The sequence below is a fragment of the Astyanax mexicanus genome, chromosome 17 (genome assembly GCF_023375975.1).
Source record: "Astyanax mexicanus isolate ESR-SI-001 chromosome 17, AstMex3_surface, whole genome shotgun sequence".
In the NCBI taxonomy this organism is placed as follows: Eukaryota; Metazoa; Chordata; class Actinopteri; order Characiformes; family Acestrorhamphidae; genus Astyanax; species Astyanax mexicanus.
In genome coordinates this window covers 34,454,805-34,476,356 of record NC_064424.1, presented here as the reverse complement: position 1 = coordinate 34,476,356, position 21,552 = coordinate 34,454,805, and the positions used below count along the sequence as shown (strand labels likewise).

General features: G+C 37.7%; 1 protein-coding gene across 1 annotated transcript; it reads right to left on the bottom strand.

The window, feature by feature from the left end:
* Positions 1 to 5,603: 5,603 nt before the first annotated feature.
* pitx1 (paired-like homeodomain 1) lies at positions 5,604 to 20,907 on the bottom strand. Its single transcript, XM_022676360.2, has 4 exons — positions 20,698 to 20,907; positions 8,850 to 8,980; positions 7,894 to 8,081; positions 5,604 to 6,720 (listed from the first exon to the last, which is right to left on the bottom strand). The coding sequence occupies exons 2-4, from the start codon at positions 8,977 to 8,979 to the stop codon at positions 6,196 to 6,198; spliced, it is 843 nt and encodes a 280-aa protein (XP_022532081.1). The 5' UTR covers position 8,980; positions 20,698 to 20,907; the 3' UTR covers positions 5,604 to 6,195.
* Positions 20,908 to 21,552: the final 645 nt, after the last annotated feature.

Below are 21,552 nucleotides of genomic sequence, written 5' to 3'. Positions count from 1 at the left end.
ACCAAACAAGCAGTAGTACACTGTTTGCTCTGAAGAACCCCTTTTAGCAGACAGTATTCATTTCATATTCATTTAATAGCATTTAAATTGCTTCTAAAAGGTTATCAACCTGAATAGATAATTCTAGCAAAACATCTTCATCATTCACATTATATGGAGGTTCTTTAAACCATTAAACATATCATTTGGTTCTTCAACTAAATATTTTTTTTCCATTTGACACTGCCTTACAGAACCTTTTCTGTCAGAACTCTTATCTCCAGCCTTTCAAGTGGATTTTAGCCTGTATGTACTTGTCTAGATGGTTCACCTGCCATTACACAAATAGTCGGTTTTTAAGGTTCTTTTACTCTTTCTTATTAAAACAAACATAGTTTGAAAGTTTCTTTGGGATACCAAACAACCTCACAAACAAAGATGCTACAAAGGCAGTTTAAAGTGGGTATAAGGAGCCGAAAGCGCGGTAAGAGAGCCGGAGTCCGCGCTAAGCTAATGGCTAACTCCAGGCGGCCAGCGGTCCATCTCTCTTTCTCTCCAACGTTTGCTCCCTGCCGAACAAGATTGACTATCTCCGGCTCCAGCGGACATCCCAGCGCGAGTTCAGAGACTGCTGTGTGTTCGTTTTCACCGAGACGTGGTTAACAGACTCCGCGATTGAGGTGAGCGGCATGCTAAGCTACCGCGCGGACCGCGACGCCGGCCTCTCGGGCAAAGTACGTGGAGGTGGGGTGTGTGTTTACATCAACACAGCATGGTGTAACAACGCTGCGCTGATCTCCAGCTACTGCTCGCCGCTGGTGGAGTTTGCTGTAGTCAGAGCCAGGCCATTCTACCTGCCCAGAGAACTTAGCAGCGTCTACATAATAGCAGTGTATGTAGCACCCAGTGCTAATGCTAATGCTAACGGTGCTAATGCTAACGCTCTGAAAGAACTGTACACTGTTATCTCCAAACTCCAGAACTCACACCCCGACGGACTGTTTATTGTTGCTGGTGATTTCAATCACAGTAATCTGAAGGCTCTGCTGCCCAGCTTTCACCAACATGTGGATTTTCCAACCCGTGGAGCTAACCTGCTCGATTGTGTGTATACTAACATTCCCGGTTCGTACAGAGCAGAGCCCCGCCCCCACTACGGCTACTCTGATCATATTTCTGTCATGCTCATCCCAGCATACAGACAGCTCATCAGACGTGCCAAATCAGAGAAGAAGCAAGTTACAACCTGGCCTCCAGGAGCCATCTCTGCTCTTCAGGACTGTTTTGAGCACACTGACTGGGACATGTTCAGAGAAGCTGCTACTTCTGATGACTCCATCAACCTGGAGGAGTACACAGACTCAGTGACTGACTACATCAGCAAGTGCATTGAGGATGTTACTGTCTCCAAAACCATCACATCCCGCCCCAACCAGAAGCCGTGGATGACTGCAGAGGTGCGTGCGCTGCTGAGATCCCGAGACAAGGCCTTTAAGTCAGGGGACAGGGCTGGCCTCCGAACAGCTAGAGCCAAGCTCTCCCGGGGGATCAGAGAGGCAAAGCGCACCTACGCAAAGAAAATCCACGCCCACTTCCAGGACACTACTGACACTCGGCGCATGTGGCAGGGCATCCAGACCATCACCAACTACAAGTCACCCTCCCCTGCTTGTAACAGTGATGCCTCCCTTCCAGATGCACTGAACTCCTTCTACGCAAGGTTCGAAGCACAGAACTACACGACAGCAAGGAAGACTACACCTCCTCCAAACGACCAGGTACTGTGCCTGTCCTCAGCTGATGTGCGGAAAACTCTACTCAGAGTCAACCCACGGAAAGCCCCAGGACCAGACAGCATACCTGGCAGAGTGCTCAGAGGATGTGCAGAACAACTCACGGATGTTCTCACGGACATTTTCAACATCTCTCTGAGTACTGCAATCGTGCCGACGTGCTTCAAGACGACCACCATCGTCCCTGTGCCGAAGAAGTCTCAAGTGTCCTGCCTTAATGACTACCGTCCCATTGCACTTACTCCCATCATCATGAAGTGCTTTGAGAGGCTGGTCATGAGGCACATCAAAAACCAGCTCCCGTCCTCACTGGACCCTCTGCAGTTTGCGTATCGTCCAAACAGATCAACAGACGATGCCATCTCTACTGCGCTCCACCTGGCTCTCACCCACCTGGACAACAAAGACTGCTATGTTCGAATGCTGTTCATCGACTTCAGTTCAGCATTCAACACCATCATCCCTCAGCATCTGATAGGAAAACTGAGCTTGCTGGGCCTGAACTCCTCCCTCTGCAACTGGGTTTTAGACTTCCTGACTGAGAGACCACAATCAGTCAGGATTGGAAACAACACCTCCAGCACCACCATACTGAGCACCGGCGCCCCCCAGGGCTGTGTGCTCAGCCCACTGCTGTTCACTCTGCTGACTCATGACTGTACTGCAAAGTACAGCTCAAACCACATCATCAAGTTCGCTGATGACACAACTGTAGTTGGCCTCATCAGCAAGAACGACGAGTCAGCATACAGAGAGGAGGTGCAGTGGCTGACGGACTGGTGCAGAACCAACAACCTGTCTATTAACGTGGATAAAACCAAGGAGATGGTTGTTGACTTCAGGAGAGCTCCAGGTGTCCACCACCCGCTGAACATCAACGGCTCTGCTGTGTAAATTGTGGATAACACCAAGTTCCTCGGTGTTCACATTGCAGAGAACCTCACCTGGTCCCTCAACACCAGCTCCATAACCAAGAAAGCCAAGCAGCGCCTCTACTTCCTGCGGAGACTGAGGAAAGCACATCTCCCACCCCCCATCCTCACCATGTTCTACAGAGGCACTGTAGAAAGCATCCTGAGCACCTGCATTACCGTCTGGTTTGGGAATTGCAACACCTCAGACCGCAAGACCCTACAACGGATAGTGCGGACAGCTGAGAAAATCATCTGAGTCTCTCTTCCCTCCATCACTGAGATCTACACCACACGCTGCATCCGCAAAGCCACCAGCATTGTGGACGACCCCACCCATCCCTCACACGGACTCTTCGCTCTGATGCCGTCCGGCAGAAGATACAGGAGCATCCGAGCCTCCACTACTAGACTCTGCAACAGCTTCATCCACCAGGCACTCAGACTTCTCAAGCACAGAGACAGAACTGAACCCCCACCCCACCCACCACTCACCCAACACACTCGCACAAAACTAAACTGTACACCCCCCCCCCCCTTTACACAAAACTAAACTGTACACCCCCCCCCCCCTTTACACTCACAAAGAACTGAACTTCACCCACACACACACCCAGTCAGCACACAGAGGCTGACATGACTTTATTTGCTGCACTCTTAAAAACTATAAACTCTCTACCTCAGTAACTGCTGTGATTATATATGTTCTATATGTTACAGTATGTCACACATCTCTGCACCTTATCCCCACTATACACTTTATTATACCGTATTGGTACTGCACTGTCCTGTCTTTAAATTGTCTCGTCTTTTGTATTTATTGTATTTATTGTTATTTAGTGTTATAATTTTATAATTTTATGTTGCACTGTCGTCACTCCTGCACTTTATGTTGTCTATTGCTTGTGGTTCTATGTTGCACCATGGTTCCGGAGGAACGTAATTTCATCACACTGTGTACCTGTACTCAGATGTAATGACAATAAAAGCCTCTTGACTTGACTTGACTTGAGAATCTTATAAAATCCAAATGTTTTGTTTGTACTTCTAGAAAAAATATGTTTCTTTATGGAAAGTAGGAATGAAATATAGCTTTAGCTGACAGTGGACGATACCATTTTAAAATTCAAGTTAAAATTTGTCCATTCTACTAAACTCAATTTCTCCTCAAATCAAACACCAAGAAACACGCTATCTGAAAAAAACTAAAATGCACAATCATACTTTTCTACTAAATTAATAAAATCAATTGTTGCTATTTCATTCAAATGGAGAAGCATAGCAACGCCATAACAGACGCCTTGATGTAGCAACATGTGACCATTGCTTAAACTTTCCAATCACAATTTTTGTTGTATTAGTATATGACACAGCTTTTCAGATTTTAGGCAAGTAGAATGGCAATACAGCCCCACAACAACCGCCTAGTAAGACCCCAGCAATAATCTGAGGATTACCTAAACTACACATTCTCCTTTAAGTGGATTTTCCTTGTAGTTCAGCACCTTAAACACCAGAGATGCCAATTTTGAGGGAGAAAAAATTGCATGATCAGTAACCCTTATTATTACCCTGGTTGAATTTATATTATATTATATTATATTATATTATATTATATTATATTATATTTACATCGCTTATCTGTAGCTTATCTTGTAGTCTAATTAGGCACTTTTAAATTAACTAATGCAAAATAAATCATTCAATCTCAAATGCGATGACCAAGCTCTTGAGATCAAAGTTGCAATCAATGCAATCAATTACAGGTGGTAATCGCGGTCTAAAAGCTGTTGTCTTCCAGTCGTACATTATGTATTAACGCATCTATATATAATTCCCACCAGGCCGGGAATTACAAGATAACAAAATATATTTCCATGCCATTGGGAATGTCCCTGGTGTTGTAGATCCAGTGCACAGGACGCTTATCTCTACATGAAATCATAAGGGGCTCTTAACCGACATTATGGCCGTTAATCTGGGCAACCTCTGGGGTGTGTCAGCATCCAACTTGTATTATTTGTATGTATTTTCTACATTGTATATCACTATTAAAAGCAATTAAGGTACACATGTGGAATTGCCTAGTAAACAAAAAGGTGTTTGTCCTCCACAATCCCCTGACCTATACTTCCAACTCAGATGGGTGATTTGGGATGAGCTGGAGCTTCACAGCGTCCCCAGAAACTTCTTAAAGAAGCGGAGAAACTATTTCAGGTGACTCTACCTCACGAAGACACTGAGAAAATACCAAGAGTGAGCACATTTGTCCTCAAAGCTAAATGTGGCTAATTAGAAGAATCTAAATTATAAAACATATTCTGGATTGTTTAACACTTTTTGTTCGGCGTGTGCTCCTGTTTAGCCTTAGTGTTCTTGTAAAGTTTAAATTAAATTTATAACGTAACAAATCTTAATAATAAAGAAAGTGCAGTGAAAGAGATGAGGCGGGTTCAAACTCTTGAGCGGTTTATATATATATAAACCCACCCCTATTGAGCGTGAGCCATCAAAACTCAAGGAGGTTCATCATATTCCATACGGTCGTAACGTTTTTATTTTTGGGTTGTAAGTGTGCTTCTCCCGTAGTGTTTTAAAATACTTCTGTCACTTGATGCCACCTTCAGCGCACTGAGAAACAGGGGTGTGTTTCCCAAAAAAGTTCTTGGATGATCGAGTGAGCTTCACACTGAGCACTCTCTCCATGTTAAGACGTTTCTAATGCTAAGATGCTTTTGGGAAACTGGGCCCAGTTTAGTCTGTGGTTTCATTTTAGTTTTTAACTGTTTATTGTGTATTTGATGTGAAATGAACTGCTTTCACAAAGCAGGCTATACCAAGTTTGAGATTGAGCAAGACCATGTTCTATCTTCAAACTCATCACGCTGTGTTTAAAAACTGTAAGTGTGTTCTGTAAAACTGTGTTCATTTCTTGTCCTTTATTCAAACATTTCCATAAACACGTCAGGACAGTTTTAATTCAGGCTTTGAGGCTAATTAATTGGAGCTTTGTTGGGGTTTAATCTACATTAATAGTTCTGTACAAAACATTTTTTGCTCTTAGCATGCGGTTCATCTACCAATGACCAAATATTAATAAAAAAAAATAATAATAAAATAAAAATGGAGTGAAGCTGGACGGGCGGCACGAGGCCTTGTAAAGATTTAGTCTTTAAGTTTTTAAAGTTGAATCCACAACCAGGACGGAGTCGTCCCGGTTTAGGTCAGTCTGTTTGGACTTTCGGACTGGCTCGGTCAGTCCTGTTTGTTCGTTATTATTTACAGAGAAACATCTTCTTCACACTGAAATCCAAAAAACACGGACATTAAAGTCCAGTAAACACAGAAAACCCGCATAATCCATCAGCGGCAGCTCCAGTCGGAGTGAAGTATGTTGGGAAGGATTGGGCTGGGTAGTCCGGGCAGGTGTAGGTGTGGGTGCGGGTGGGGGTGTAGGTGTAGAGTTGGTGCGGGTGCTGGTGTGGGTGTTGATGTAGGTGTAGGTATGTGCATTAGCTGTTGTACTGGCAGGAGCCCGGGCTGTAACTAAAGGACGGGTGCTGTTTTGGCTTCAGCCTGAGGGGGGCGATACTGGAGCTGCAGGAGTCCCTGTATACGGAGTAAGGGGTAGTAGGGGGCCCGTAGGGGCAGGGGGTGGAGCTCATGGAGGATCCAATGGAAGAGCTGCCTATGCCATTCAGGTTGCTGATGTTGTTGATGCCCGCGGTTGGCACAGCGGACACGGCGGAGTGCGCCATGCTCGACGCCATGGTCATGGAGGAGATGGAGCTGGGGGCAGAGAAGACAGACTGGGAGGTCAGGGGACTCATGGAGTTAAAGAAGGGGAAGCTCTTAGTGGACAGCGGTGTCGGCCCCAGTCCTTTGTTGGTCCAGTTGTTGTAGGTGTAGGGGGGGTACATGTCTTCGTACGGCTGTACCAACCCGCTGAACTGGGGCAGGTATCCGCTCTTACACAGATCCATCTGCTGATTACGCTCACGCTTCCTCCACTTCGCCCGCCGATTCTTAAACCACACCTGGGAACACGTGGAAAAAATACACCGTTACACTGCATACTATCCAATTGCATAGTATCACAATCACTCTACATACTAATCTATAATACTACATTATTAGTGTAATGCATAACACTGCATTACACTATATTCAGTTCCATACAATTAGGCTACAAAATATTCTACGACTGCAGCATATACCATTAGAATATACTTCAAATTCATTAGGCCTTTAGCTCAATTAGGCTGTATATCAATATTATGTTCTGTACTGCTAGGCTATATATTATTATACAATATTAAAGCATACAATAACATACTCCATATAAGCATTACATGGACTATATTCCAATCTGTTCCATCAGAATATGCGTCATTATTTAGGGTTCAGTATCTATATATAAGAACTATTTGTATATTTCAATTAAAATAATTTGATGTAGTTTTGACATTTTGGTAATGTTATATTTTTTTCCTCATCATTTTAACAATAGTAATTTCACATTTTGTAGCTGTTATGTTTGTATGTATTTGTGTTTAACTGCAGAAGTGTTGGGTTAAATAAACTGCAGGATACAAACAACCAGTGTTTGTGTGTGTTGATCATAGACTAAGCTCTGCTTTATGAGACTCGTTTAGAAGTTTTGTTTATTTTATAAATATATTTTAAAAATAATTTATTGAATGTTATCTACTCAAACAAAAATCATAAGAAAAATAATATCACACGTGTATTTCTAATTCTATAAATATCCAGTATAGATTTCTTATAAAACTAATAACTACTACCAACTAATAAAATAAAAATATTCTGGATACCAAAATAATCCAGTATTTAGTTCTAATTATAATTTAAGTTTAAAACCAGAAAGCAATTCTAATAACATACTTGTCTACATTTTGTGTAATTGGAAACTATATTTTAAAGTTACAGTTTAATTATTAGTATTTTAATAAAAAGTAAAAATAAAAACAAATATCAATATCAGTATATATTTGTGAACCCTAACCCTGACACCTAATTGCAATAATAATTATAAAAGTATTACTTTTAATATTTATCTAGATAGTGTATAAATATGATATATAAATCAGTATTGAACTCTTACTCTTACCCTGACTCTAAAACCATAACATAATAATAAGTAAATTAAATAATAATTTAATATCCAGTATGAATCAGTAGGCTCTTACCCTGACTCGAGCCTCAGTGAGGTTGGTCCACACAGCTATCTCCTCGCGCGTGCTCATATCCGGGTACCGGTTCCTCTGGAAGGTGGCCTCAAGCTCCTGCAGCTGCGCGCTGGTGAAGTGCGTGCGCTGTCTGCGGGCCTTCTTCTGCTTCGGATCGTCCGGAACTCCACCGCACACGCGCTCCTTATCTATCAAACATTACCCATAATAATTACTATTAAACTAATAATACTAATATAAATGATCTTCCTGTACCCGTCGCACACGTGCTACATATCTATCTATAAATAAGCCATATAACAACCCTATTTATACTAGCTATTAATAATGCTATTAATTATATCACAGCTATCCACATATAATAATGTATTAATCGTTTATTATGAGGCAAATTAGTTTCTGGATACAGTTGAATTATATTTTATTGCCTTATTTTTCAACACACGTGCACGTTAAATATTCTACCCTTTCGTTTTTTTCGTTATTTATTCTTTCCATTACATTTTTATGATCAGATTAGCTCTTTAATTACAGTTAAAAAAATTGTAATAGAATTAAGCTCAGTAGACATTGAGGTAGTTTGATGGGGTGAAAAAATGTTTATAGAATATTAGCAGAGGCTCAGCGTTAAAAGTGATGCTAAACGCGCGGAAAATATAATTTTACACAATTTACTAAATGTACAATATAGTCGCATTTAAGAATCCATTAGGCATATTTACATTTTACGTAAACTACACACTTACAGCTACATTTCTAATTTACCAACAAATTTATTTTAGTGTTTATCATATATACACCCAGTTAACGATTTATTCATTGCCATTTGCAGGGTTTAAATTATTTGCATAGCTATTTTGTTTAGGTATGTGTTTCAATGTTTGAAGGGAATATGCAGCAGCACTTAACACTAAAACTTTGTTATAAACAGTGTTAATTGTGTAAATCATTTGTACCTGCGGTCTCTGTATCCGTTGATTCGCTGCTGGACTGTTCCGGTTCTCGTGTATTCTGTGTGTTCCTCTGTAAGTGGAACGGTGCCTCCATGTCCCGAGCTGATGGAGCACGGCTCCGCTCCGAATCCATCCTAAACACACACATGCATAAAGTAATTAACACTAACCCTACTCCCTAACACCTAACCCTCATTGATGGAGCTCGGCTCCAAATCCGTCCTAAACAAACATACAGGTAGGGATATTAACATTAACACAGCAAATATTGGGCTAGTGGAGCTCGGCTGTGCTTCAAATACTCCCTAAATAAGCACAATTACCCCTAAATTCTAACCTGTAACCTCTGAATTGGGTCGAAAGACGACTGAGATTATTAATATTAACATTGTAAGTATACCTACTAAACCCATGCTGGTGAAATAGAGCTGTGCTCCAAATCTGCCCTAAACAAACATAGATAGGTTTATTAGGACCAACACTACAATAATACACTAATTACTGTACTAAACCTGACCCTTTATGCTGACGAAACATGGCTGTGTTCCAAATCCATCCTAAACAAGCATGTGTAGGCTTTTTAATATTACACTACATTAAACTGCACTCGACTAACTCTAACCCTCTAACCTCCCCAGAGGGTGTGTGGCTGTTCTCCAAATCCATTCTGAATAAACAGTTAGAAAGCTACTGATAACCTTTAAACCTCCATTTTAACCACTAACTCATAAACCCTAAAATTAATCCATTCTAAATCAACACAATCATTTTTATTAATCTACACCCCTACACCCTTACCTTGGTGCTTGGCTGTGTTGCAAATATATCTTAAACAAACACAGTTAGGGTTGATAACACTAACACTAGCACTGACACTAGACAACACCTGTACTAACTTGTGCTCCAGATCCATTCCAAACACAGGTATGGTCAGTGGTAATTGTAAACCATAAACCTTCGCCCTAAATAACCTGAGCCCAAAACACACACACTGTTCTAGAATATTTTTCTCTTTTCAAATTATTTTAGAATGTCTTTTCTTTTCACACTGTTTTTCCACATTGTTTGAAAATGATATAACTCATATGCACTGCTTAGAGTGTTCTTTATGAACATAAATCGCTTTATTCTAGTATTCTATATGTGGTTCATTTTCAGTGGTTAAGAATGTCCTACTTCTTTCATACTCTTCTAGAATGTCTCTTTGCACTGTTCTAGGATGTTCTACACAGTAAATTTGCCAGTGTTACATTAACACTATCATTATTCATTTTTTACGAATTTACTGTGTACTGTATTTACAATCCTATAAACAGTGTTTTCTAATTATGTGTTTTGTTGGTTCTTATTCTGTATTTTCACAAAAAATTTGGTTGTGTTCTAATTATTCTCTTTGAATTGTGGTTGCTGGTACTCTGCTTGTGTGTTTGTTGTTGTCATCACTGCAGTAGGCAAGATGAGGTGTAAGATCAGCTCTAGAGCCCGATGTAGGACAGGTTCAGGTCCTCACTTCAACCAGCAGACCCCGCCTACTAACCTAACCCACTGGCCCTCTCTCAGCCCTTTCACTCACTTCACCTCTAAAGTTTAAGGTTTTTACCCCTGGGTTCTACTATGTTCTACCTGCAATAAAGCTGCGTCTAAATCAACACAACTACTTACTACCTACACAGGTAAAGTTGGATGTAGTACAGTACTACAGTACAATGTGGATTGGACGCAGTTTTTTTTTTTATCACAGACCTGTATCTATCCGCCCGTATCCGCCCAGTTTAGTAAGTAAACATAACGGGTCTTTACACTACAGTTACATTTCAGAGTTTAAACATTAGATAGAAGCAAACAAATTTAAAAACCTTTGCATTTTCTGTTAATTACAGTATGGATTTTTATTTTATCGTTTAAACATTAACACGATAAGATTGTGTATGATACGATTTGGCAAAGCCCAGGAAATGACATGTATCAATTTTATACAGCATTAAACAGAAAACAATCCCCCCACTGTATTAACAACGGGTTTCATTATCAATTTTATTATAATATTTTTTCTGTCAAATTATGTTTTCCTTTCCCAGCGACCTCTATGGCAGACACTTTTTTTTTAGTTTTCTCTAGGCTCAGAATTTAAACCACATCTCCCTTCCGAATCTGAACAAAGCACAGACTGCAATTAATGTTATCTCTTTCTCTCGCTCTGTGTGTGTGTGTGTGTGTGAGTGAGTGATTGGTTCACATGTACTTTGAGCCGGGGTTTACAAACATTTGCACACCTGTTTACAACAGGTCATTTCAGTGCAGCATATCAGTGACGTCATGTCCAAACGTAATTAAACTGTTTTGGTCATCTTTCTTAACAAGCATTAGTACATAAATCAGTAAATGAAGAAAAAAAGCATAGTTGGAGTTCATTTTAACAGAACAGGATGTTTTTATATCTCCCTCCCTCAAGCAGAATGAAAGTCCGGTTCGGTCCAGGTCAGGTCAGGTCACTGTGGTAAAGCTGGTAGAATGCGAGTACACTCCTGATTTTCACTCGTGAATAATGAACAATACATTGCTACTCAATCAATTCCAGCCTACATATTACAGCTGAGCGCATTAATACTAACTTTTACTGACATGAATACTATGATTAACCTTATCATCAATATTTAAATACGACCAGTTCCACTCTAATAGCCGTAATAAAAAATGTAATCATTGATAATCATGTCCATATAATATCCGTCGTAAATATTACAGCCAGTATAACTTTTACAAATGATAAATAAATAATTATTAACTTAACAAATTGACAATTATTTCGTGTTAGGATTAGAGTATTATTGATACTACATGAGCCTATTTAAAAAGAGTATGTTGCTGTTATATATTTCATAAATACTAAGCTAGCATTGCACATACGTGTTTTAGGAGTCTTGTTAGAAGACCCTACGCGTAAAAAATAAACTCCTTAAATAATTATGTTTTATTTGTATCTCCTTAATATCACCGTATTTATTATTTACCCCTTATTAGTTGCGCATTATCCAATTATAAATTATAAATTATTTATTTATTATTGTTATTAATATAAATAATTAACCTTTTATTATAGTAAAAGCTAACATACACTTTCGCGCGTGTTTCTGCGGATTTAGTTTTGTCTGTTCAATATTATTAATACATCAATCCGTATATCTATGGATTACAAGCAGCGCGTGGATATATAGAGGTTTAACAAACTGTCTAGAAAAAAATATTTCGGCTTAAATCATTTTAAACTACAAACAACACTAATACTACTAAGCAGTACTTTATTATTATTTATTATGTTTATTTACCATCGGGTGCAAAATGTCCGACACCCCAATTATCTATTACAATATTTATATTTACATTTTGACGTTTCTGATTCTATGTATTACTGAAAACGTAACATAGCATAAATGTATTTTTGTATTTATGTGATATTATTTTTAGAAATGTTCCTGTATAATTTACTGTTTAATTAACTGCAATTCATTATTTTTTTAACAAATGTCTAAGTTAACAATACATATTACGTTAAGTCAGGAAGAAAATAAAAAAGTATTCATTACAATTAAAACTGTATTGTGAATCATTTTTAAAGAAACTTAAACATCTAAATATTAGATGCCACATGAATGAAGTTTATTATTTACATGTTTGAGTATATATTAAGGCTCTAAAGTATAAAAGAACATAGCATATTTAATTTTTTTCTAAATATCATGTTGAATGCACAAACACAAATGCTCAAAAAAAATATTTTACACTAATTCACTTCATCTAAAAGCTGGCTTCATAAATCAGAGCTTAATGATGGCAAAACAGGTGAGCTGCTTATGGAACTGAACACATTCCCCGGGCGCTGGCTTCCAGAAGTAATCCCCAACTAAAATTGTTTTTTTAGACAGCTCACAAGATTTCAACTACATTCTTTAAAATGAAAAATTCTTTCTTATTACTGTTTTTATATTTACCTGCATGTGTACTAATCATCCCTATTTACAGTATTTTGTTTGTATGTAATATTGCATAGCCTGGTCAAAGTTTGGACCTCTTCTCGTTCATTTTTTTTTTTTTTACATTGTACATTTAATATTGAAGAAGTAAAAGCTATATAGAAACAGAAGCGAAATTATTTAGTAAAACAAAAACAGGAATGTGTTTCCCGAAAGCTTCATATTGCTAAAAAATTCGTTAACTCGACTGAAAGCTCAATAAGATCAATAATTACATTAATTAAAAAGTGTTTCCCAAACCCTTACGTAACTAAAGTACTATGTGAACTCGCTCGCAAATTGACCATTAACCCTTATCCTGAAAAGGAAAAATCGCTATTATTTCCCTGGTTGATATTATATTATATTATATTATATTATATTATATTATAATGCCAATACCACTTGTCTGTAGCTTGTAGTCTAATTGGGCATATCTAATTACCCAATCAAACCTAGGAATAAATCATTAAAATATAGATAAGCGATGGTAGACCTCTTGACATCAATGCACAATTAATGCAATGAATAAATGAATGATGCTCACGGTCCAAGTCCGTGCATTCTGTAACCAGGGTGTTACTGCGCACCTATATACAACTTCCACCAGGCCAGGAATTACAGGACAAAAAAAAATATCCCTGGTACTCTAGGTCCTGTTCACGGAACGCTTGTTGTGTTTTTAATCCCACGCACACGTATTGTGAAGGGGACTCGGTGAATGCGCAGGTAATATGTAATAATCAGGGTCTTCTAACTGACCTTTTGGAAGTTCATCTGGGCAAATTCTGGGGAGTTCAGCTTGCAAATGTATATAGAGTACCAGTCAATTGTTTGGACACACTATTATTTTTTTCTATGTATTTTATACATTATAGATTAATATTAATGCCATTAGAATAATTAAGTGACAAACATGGAATTATCTATTAAACAAAAAAGTGCATGCCTCCACAATCCGCTGATCTCAGCCCAACTGAGATGGTAATTTGTAGCTTCACAGCGTGAAGGACAAGCAGCAACTACTGCTCGGTCAATCTTAGCGAATAACGAACTGACTGACGTATGACGTTAGTAAAGAAAGAGCCAATTCAGCGAGTGTTTCCCAAAGAGCTTCGTACAGCGAAAATTAACGAGTTTAAAGAACGTCTTTCTTGACTCCTCCCCAGAAATAGCGCCCTCAAACGAGCCACAATGTTTTATACTTTATACATTTACCTTTGAGGATAGATCTGCACACTCTTGGTATATTAGTCTCTGTGTCTTTATTAGGTAGAGTCATATGGTATAGTTTCTCAGCGTCTTAAAGGAGTTGGGTGCTGAACAATAGTTGCTGCTTTTCCTTCAAGCTCTAGCTCATCCCAAATCACTTCAAATCAGCATCTCAGCTGGGATAGGTCAGAAGATTGTGGAGGCCATGTACTTTTTTGTTTACTAGGTCCTGCGTCAATTAATAGTTTTTCATGTTTTCTTAATATTAAATAAAAAAGAAATTAAATAAAGAAAGAAATTAAGAAAAACATTGAATGAGACGTGTCCAAACTTTTGACTGGTACTCTATATATATATATATTTGCGCGTTGACACACCCCAGAGTTTGCCCAGATGAATGGCCACAATGTTTCTTAGAAGCTCCTGATTATTAAATATTACCTGCACATTCACCAGTCGATCCAGCACCGTACTGGATCTACATACCAGGACTTTTCCCAATAACATGGAAATATATTGTGTTGTGTTATAATTCCTGGCCTGCTGGGAATTGTATAGGTGACTGCATGGCGCAGTAACAGCCTGATTACAGAATGCACGGACTTTGACCGTGAGCATCATCTGCAGGAATTCATTCATTGCATTGCAGCATTAATGTCAAGAGCTCTACCATCACTAATCTGGATTTGTCCAGTTAGACTACAAGCTACAAACAAAGTTGGCATTATAATAATATAATATAATATAATATAATATAATATAATAATTCAACTACGGAAATAGTTTTTCTCCCTCAAAATCGGCGGTCCCTGGTGTTTAAGGTGGTGAACTGCAAGCAGATTCCACTTAAATTAGTTCTTTCAGAATAACGACACGACTGGGTCGGGTTACTCTTAATTTGCCAGCGATGTTACGTAGTACTTAGCTATGCAGGGGTTTGGGAAACACTCTTTAATTAACGATCAATCTTACAGTTAACGAAGCTCTTAGCGTTAGGAAGCTTTCGAGAAACCCACCCCACAACCTTCAAAAACTTTTTTGTTTATTTATTTAGCCATATGTGTTTTATATCAACGCCTAAGTTCATCTGATTGTTATTTGAATTTTAGTATAATAAAACTGATTACAAAACATTTCTACGTTTTTTGGGAGTAATAAATACGGCATATTGGGTACTGTTGAATCATGTTTGTGGTTTGAGCTGGTTGTTTTGAGGGAGAAGTCAACAAAGACGTTCTTAAAACTTTTCTCAGGTCATAGGTTAGTTCGTTCATTATTCAATATTCGATAAGATTGGTCGTTTTCGGAACCATATTTTGCTTTGATAACGGTGTCTTTATGAGGTGGAGTCACCTGGGATAGATTTTTCAGCATCTTGAAGGAGTTCCTGGAGGTTCTAAACTGCTTTTCTTTCAGGCTGTTAAGCTCCAGCTCATTCCAAATCACCCATCTCAGTTGAGTTTAGGTCAGGGGATTGTGGAGGCCATTTTTTTTTTGTTTAATATATTATTCACATGTGTCCCTCAAATGTTTTTATATCTTTAATATTAATACACAATGTAGAAAATAAACTAAAAAAACAATGATATATTAATCTGAAATACATTAGTACGTGTATTAGTTAAAATTACGTGCATCATAGTGGTATTTAAAATGCTTTAATTGGTCGTTATGAATGAGTTATGGATCCCCGCCTCCTTTAGCCCAGCCTATGGTAAGTGTTAAAAACTATTACTTTCACACTAATGAGCCTCTGTTTAACTTCTGCATTACATTTTAAACACGGCACAGTTATTGACTAAATAAGACGCCCCCCCCCCCTCCCCCAGTGTTGTCTGGACGCAGGAGGAATGTTGAATGTATCTTTTACAGAAAGATGCAATTAGGTACATTCAGTTATATGTATTAATGCAATCATAATCTTAATTAAATGTAGCAGCAGTTTCTCAGCAGAACGCTATCAGTGTCGTCAGTGTATTAGTGTCATCAACAACACTCTTAAATGTATATTAAGAATTTACAATGTAAAAAAACATCTGTTATTTTAACAGTCAGTCTTAAATCTTAGTCATTGTACACCCAGGAATATTACTCATTAACCACTGTGAGTACAGTGGAGACCAGCTAACTTTTCTGAAGGTTAAGAAGCAGTAATAGAATACAATAATGAACTGTAGTTTGAGATAAAAGCTGGGTGACTGGTGGGACTGTTTATGTGCTAAACGTAAGCATTAAACACAAATGAACATCAAATATGAAGAGAACAGAGAAACACACTGTAAAAAATAATATTTAAATTTAATGAATGTTATTCGAACTGAACAAACCCAGACCATTTGTTTTACCCAATTACCTAATTTTTTTTAGGTTCAATAGACGAACTGCTTTTTATAGCGCTTGTTCGATTAAACGTTTTAAGTAAATTAAACATTAACACTTAATCTATTTTAATTAAAACACTAAACCTGACAGTATAGATGATTCTTAGGGATTGGGACTGTTAAACTGAAGCTAATCGGATGATGTAATCTGACGGGGTTAAAATTAGTGCAGGCGCCAGTCTTTAGGGCTTGAGGGCATTGATGGCATTTAGGGTGGCATTACAACCCTAAAGGGTGAAAACTCCACCATGCAAAGTTGGTGGAGTTCTGCGCTGGATCCTTTGCAATTACAGACACTGAAATGAGAATAACACACAACAACGTAGGAGATGAGATATTACTATTCAATTTATATAAGAGGTTACTATTTAATTCAATTAAATTCCGTTTCATGCACGTCATTTCTTTTTAGAGTATTTTTAGAGAATACTGTTCTAAACAAAACATGTCATTAAGCTCTTATGGGTCACATATATCGAAATTTTGCACGTGTTAATTTTTTATTTACTGAAAACAACATAAAACGTCAATATTTAACATTATTTATTTAGTTGTTATTCTTTTGCAAACACACAAGAGTACCTATTCTTTCTTTCAATTAAAAATAATTAAACTTTTAAAGAAGCTGGATTTCACGTTCCCTTATAAATTCAATCTGAACACATTTGCTAGAATGTTATCATGTCACAAAGTTGGATAAATACGTGGACATATGAGATTTTTATGGGACAACAATTGTAAAAAATATATACTACTACGTGAAAAATTGTATCACAGATAACCAATAGAAATTCTTTCGAATCTTTTTAACTTCGATTAAGACTGTATCTTTCAAACTTTATTCTGCTAAACTACACTGAGAATATGCGCATAAATTACTATTTTTTGTCATATATAGCCGAAATCGTATATTTACATGAGAATGAAAAACTTAACTTAGAAGAACAACTGTCAGATTTACATTACGATAAAAAAGCAAAACATGACATAAGTTAATATACTATTGATAATAAATATTAAGTGTACTAAAAATAAAATCGCTGCTTCCACGGTTTACATTGTAGTTGAATACAAATGTTAAAATAAACTAATTCAGCACGACCCGTGTTAACATTAAAATAATGTATTGCATTGTATTGGCAAGTGTTACAGTCCGAGTGTGTATCACCGCTGTAGGTATGAAAAAGCAATTCGAAGGCCAGGAAACATTAATTTTTCCACTGTTTAATTTCACTGGAATTGTTAAACAGTGTATGGGCTCTTTTCTCTCCGGACGAAGTATCCACGTGTTTCAGTGCAAAAATATTTACAAAATATCTTATGTAGACGCTATACAGTAAAGAACACATGACAAATATAACAAATATGACATTTTAGGGAAAAAATATTTTACGATCGGTATTTAAAATAGTCTTACAAAAAAGCCCGAAACACTACAAAACAGTAACTGCATGCATTTTACATTTAGGGGCACTTTCCAAGGATTAGGCATAGTCGTAGACTGCATTTTCCTTTTAAAGGAAATCTCTATTCAAAATGCTGTTTCGTCCTAGAATAGACTAAATGCCTGTCTGGAAAACCGCTCAATTAAGTGCATGATAGATTTGATAAAATCAATTCGTTTTTAATAATTTAACTTAAACGTTAAACTTGATTTATATATAGGTTTAGTTCCCGTACTACCACAGACTTTTAGGCCTTAGTCAACAGGCTTTAGCTTAACGCCGTGTTTGGGCTGGTGTTTTATAACCGCACTGAATTATAAACCGGAGCGGCAACACTGCACTGAAAGAGAGACACTACATAACTAGAGTGTGTGTGTGTCTGTGTGTGAGAGAGAGAGAGAGAGAGAGAGAGAGAGAGAGAGAGAGAGAAAGAGAGAGAGAGAGAGAGAGAGAGAGAGAGAGAGAAAGAGAGATAGAGAGAGAGAGTGTGTCTGAACTACAGCTCTTTTACCGCAAAACACCACCATTTAGTCTGGACTGCTGACCGGTAGGACCAGAAGCAGTCCTTTCAACCGTGTGGAATAGTTGTATTTTATTGTGTACATTCTAATATTTGATAACGGCAGTATGATAGACCGTGCTCTCAACCATAACCTAATCCAAAACCCCAACTCCAGCTCCCCCCCAGAACCTTCATCATGAGCCTCACCTTCACCCTGCCGTGTCTGAGTGCTGTTTGAGTGTGTATAGATCAGCTGAAGGGCTCTTTAAATAAAACCAGTGATGTATCACTGTATTTAATAGAGTCAAACACAATTTAATCCTTCCTGACAATTTTATTATTATTGTTATTATTATTATTATTATTATTATTATTATTATTATTATTATTATTATTATTATTATTTAGTATATTTGAAACTTTTCTTATGGGATATTTCTTACTATATACTTTTTCACGATTTTACGTTTGAAAATCTAAGATTTAAACACACCTTCAGGCCTTTATTATTATTATTATTATTATTATTATTATTATTATTATTATTATTATTATTATTATTATTATTATTATTTTGTCATTTGAATCGAACACTTGGATAACCACTGTTCAATTAAACAAATGACTATGTTACATATAGAATTAATGTATAGTTAGTATTAGAAAGATGAAATAAGAACTAAGCATACGGAAGTTCCTCTACAGGATTGTAGAGTTATTATAAGTAATTCTAAGGCACAAATAACCATTTGTAGATCCTTTATTTTCAAGAGTATAATTAGTTTAGCGTTTCATTTTTAATAAAAAATCTCCGAGAGTTTGAGAACTGTCCGAGTTTTTTAGATTTTTGATTCAGTACCAACTTTAGCTACGCTCGCTTCAGCACCACTTTATATCGATTTACACTTTCCACAGTGTTTTCACCTTTGTAGCAGTGATGTGTGCTGTTTTTAGGTAAGTTTTTAGCTTTTAAAAATGCTTCTCTGTGTTTAGGTTATGTTTACTTTGGTGGTATTGGTTTACTGTGGCACACACTCTTACAAACAAAAAGGTGCTACACAGGGTTCTTTCATAAATAAAGAACATTTAATTTAAAAAAAGACGTGTCCAATGAAAAAGAGATAAAAAATATATATATTTGCATCCACTTTTTAAAAAATGTAAACACTTCTGTATGTCATACTCTTCGCCAGAAAGCTACGATGGCGTTAAAAAAGAATCCCCAGTACCTAAGCCCTTTTAATCTGCTGTTTTTATTCTTTGCTTATTATTTGAACTTTTATATTCAACTCATTTTAGTCTAGAAACGCGCGCACATGCAGCTTCACTACTTGTGGCCTGCTGCTCATTCTCAAAGCAAGCTCTCTGACAAAACGAGATAAATGAATAAAGGCTTTTACCAGTACTGTCACACACACTCCTGAACACACACCTCTCTACACTCACTTTGAACTACCATCAATGCTGCACCACCGAAGCCTCGCGGATCTATTTTTGCACACTTCTTTCTCACGCGCGATTTTGTTAGTGGTATTTAAATTGCTATTTAAATTAAATTCCTAACATAATTCAAATAAAGCTGATAAAATTGTTCTGTCAACGATACTATATATGTTTATATGTATTTAATGAAATATTGAAATATTGAAGTTTTTTTTATTTAAATATAGTTTGAATTATACAATAAACTTTTTTGCATGTTTTTTTCTTGTGCTTGATTTTGTTATTGCTGTTTGAATTGGTTTCCTTTGTTATTGCTGTTTGAAAAAGATGTTACAAAAGATTTTTCAGCGATACCATAGAAGAACACCATTTGGGGTGTAATATTTTGTGTGCATATTTGCAAGAAAATTAAAAGCATCGAAAACAAAAAACCTGCTCAAGGAATCTTCACGTTTATCTGTATCTGCAGAGCCGCGTTCTTTTATGAGGCTAATAAAGCTCCAGTATGTGGCTCGCTATAAAACACACAAACACTCATGAACACCCATGCACGCCCTTGCCAGAATGTGTACAAATATCTCCTTATGTAATTCTGTTGTTTTCATTTGATGCAAATCAGTCGGTTTTGCAATTAATTTTAGCATGAATTATTATCGAGCTCGCGCAATTTTAGGACAGCGCAGGGAACAGCAACAGCAGGTAAAATCGGTTCTGAAAAAAGACAAGCTATTCCACAGCGAGGGTGCCAAAACATAATCACACACACAGACACCGAACACATCGCGCTGTACAGACTGGAGTTCGTGCCCTGCTCTGGTTAAGGCTCGTGAAACGCGGAAAAAAGCAGAAGTCACTCACCGCGCGATCCTTCCGCCGGTTAGACTGTCCCCATGCAGCTCGCGCTTCCGCACGCGCTAAGAGCTCCGGAAAGTGCAGAAGTGTATGTATAAGGTGCGTGTGTGTGATGCTGTGAAAAGCCGGTGTGTTATGTGTGTATAGATGTGTAAATCTCCCGCAGCGCACGCGTTCTGTTCGCTTTGGTTGCTGCGCGCGCCTCTCTGGGCTTTTCTCTAAGCGGCTACTCCAGCGTGCACGTGACGTCACTCCTGCGTCTGAGCGGAAAGGAAAGCTGTCCCGAGCAACCAGTGCGGAGAGATAGTTAGGGTCTAGGGGTTGGTGTTTAGGGTGTATGTCTTAGGGTTTAGGTACTAGAGTTTAGGTTTGTGGCTGAGGGAAACTTTAAGGGTCTGTTTCCCAGACAGGAATTAAGCTCAAGTCGTAGGTTATATTTTTATTTTATAGAAATCTAAATTAAAATGCTGTATAGCCCAAGAGTAGACTTAAGAAGATCTGATTAATATCTGGGTTGAGACTGACGTTTAAGTGATGATGGCATCACTATTGGTTTTGGATGTGGTGGTAGCATGTTGGTGGTTTAAGTGTTGAAAGTTGAGTGCATTGGCTTTTTATAAAATTGTTTATTCTGTTGGTTTTAGTATTGAAGCTATATACATGGTGTTAGTTTTGGCTTTGGTGTTGAAGCTGATGCTGGTTTGGTGCTAAAATTTGTGCTTATGGTTAACATTTGAATAATACGTTGATAATATTATGGTTAATGGTAGCGTATTGTATTGGCTATTTATGTTACTATAAATGATATTGCTCTGGTATTTTATAGATGGTGTTAGTGTTGGATTTGATGTTAGTTTTAAT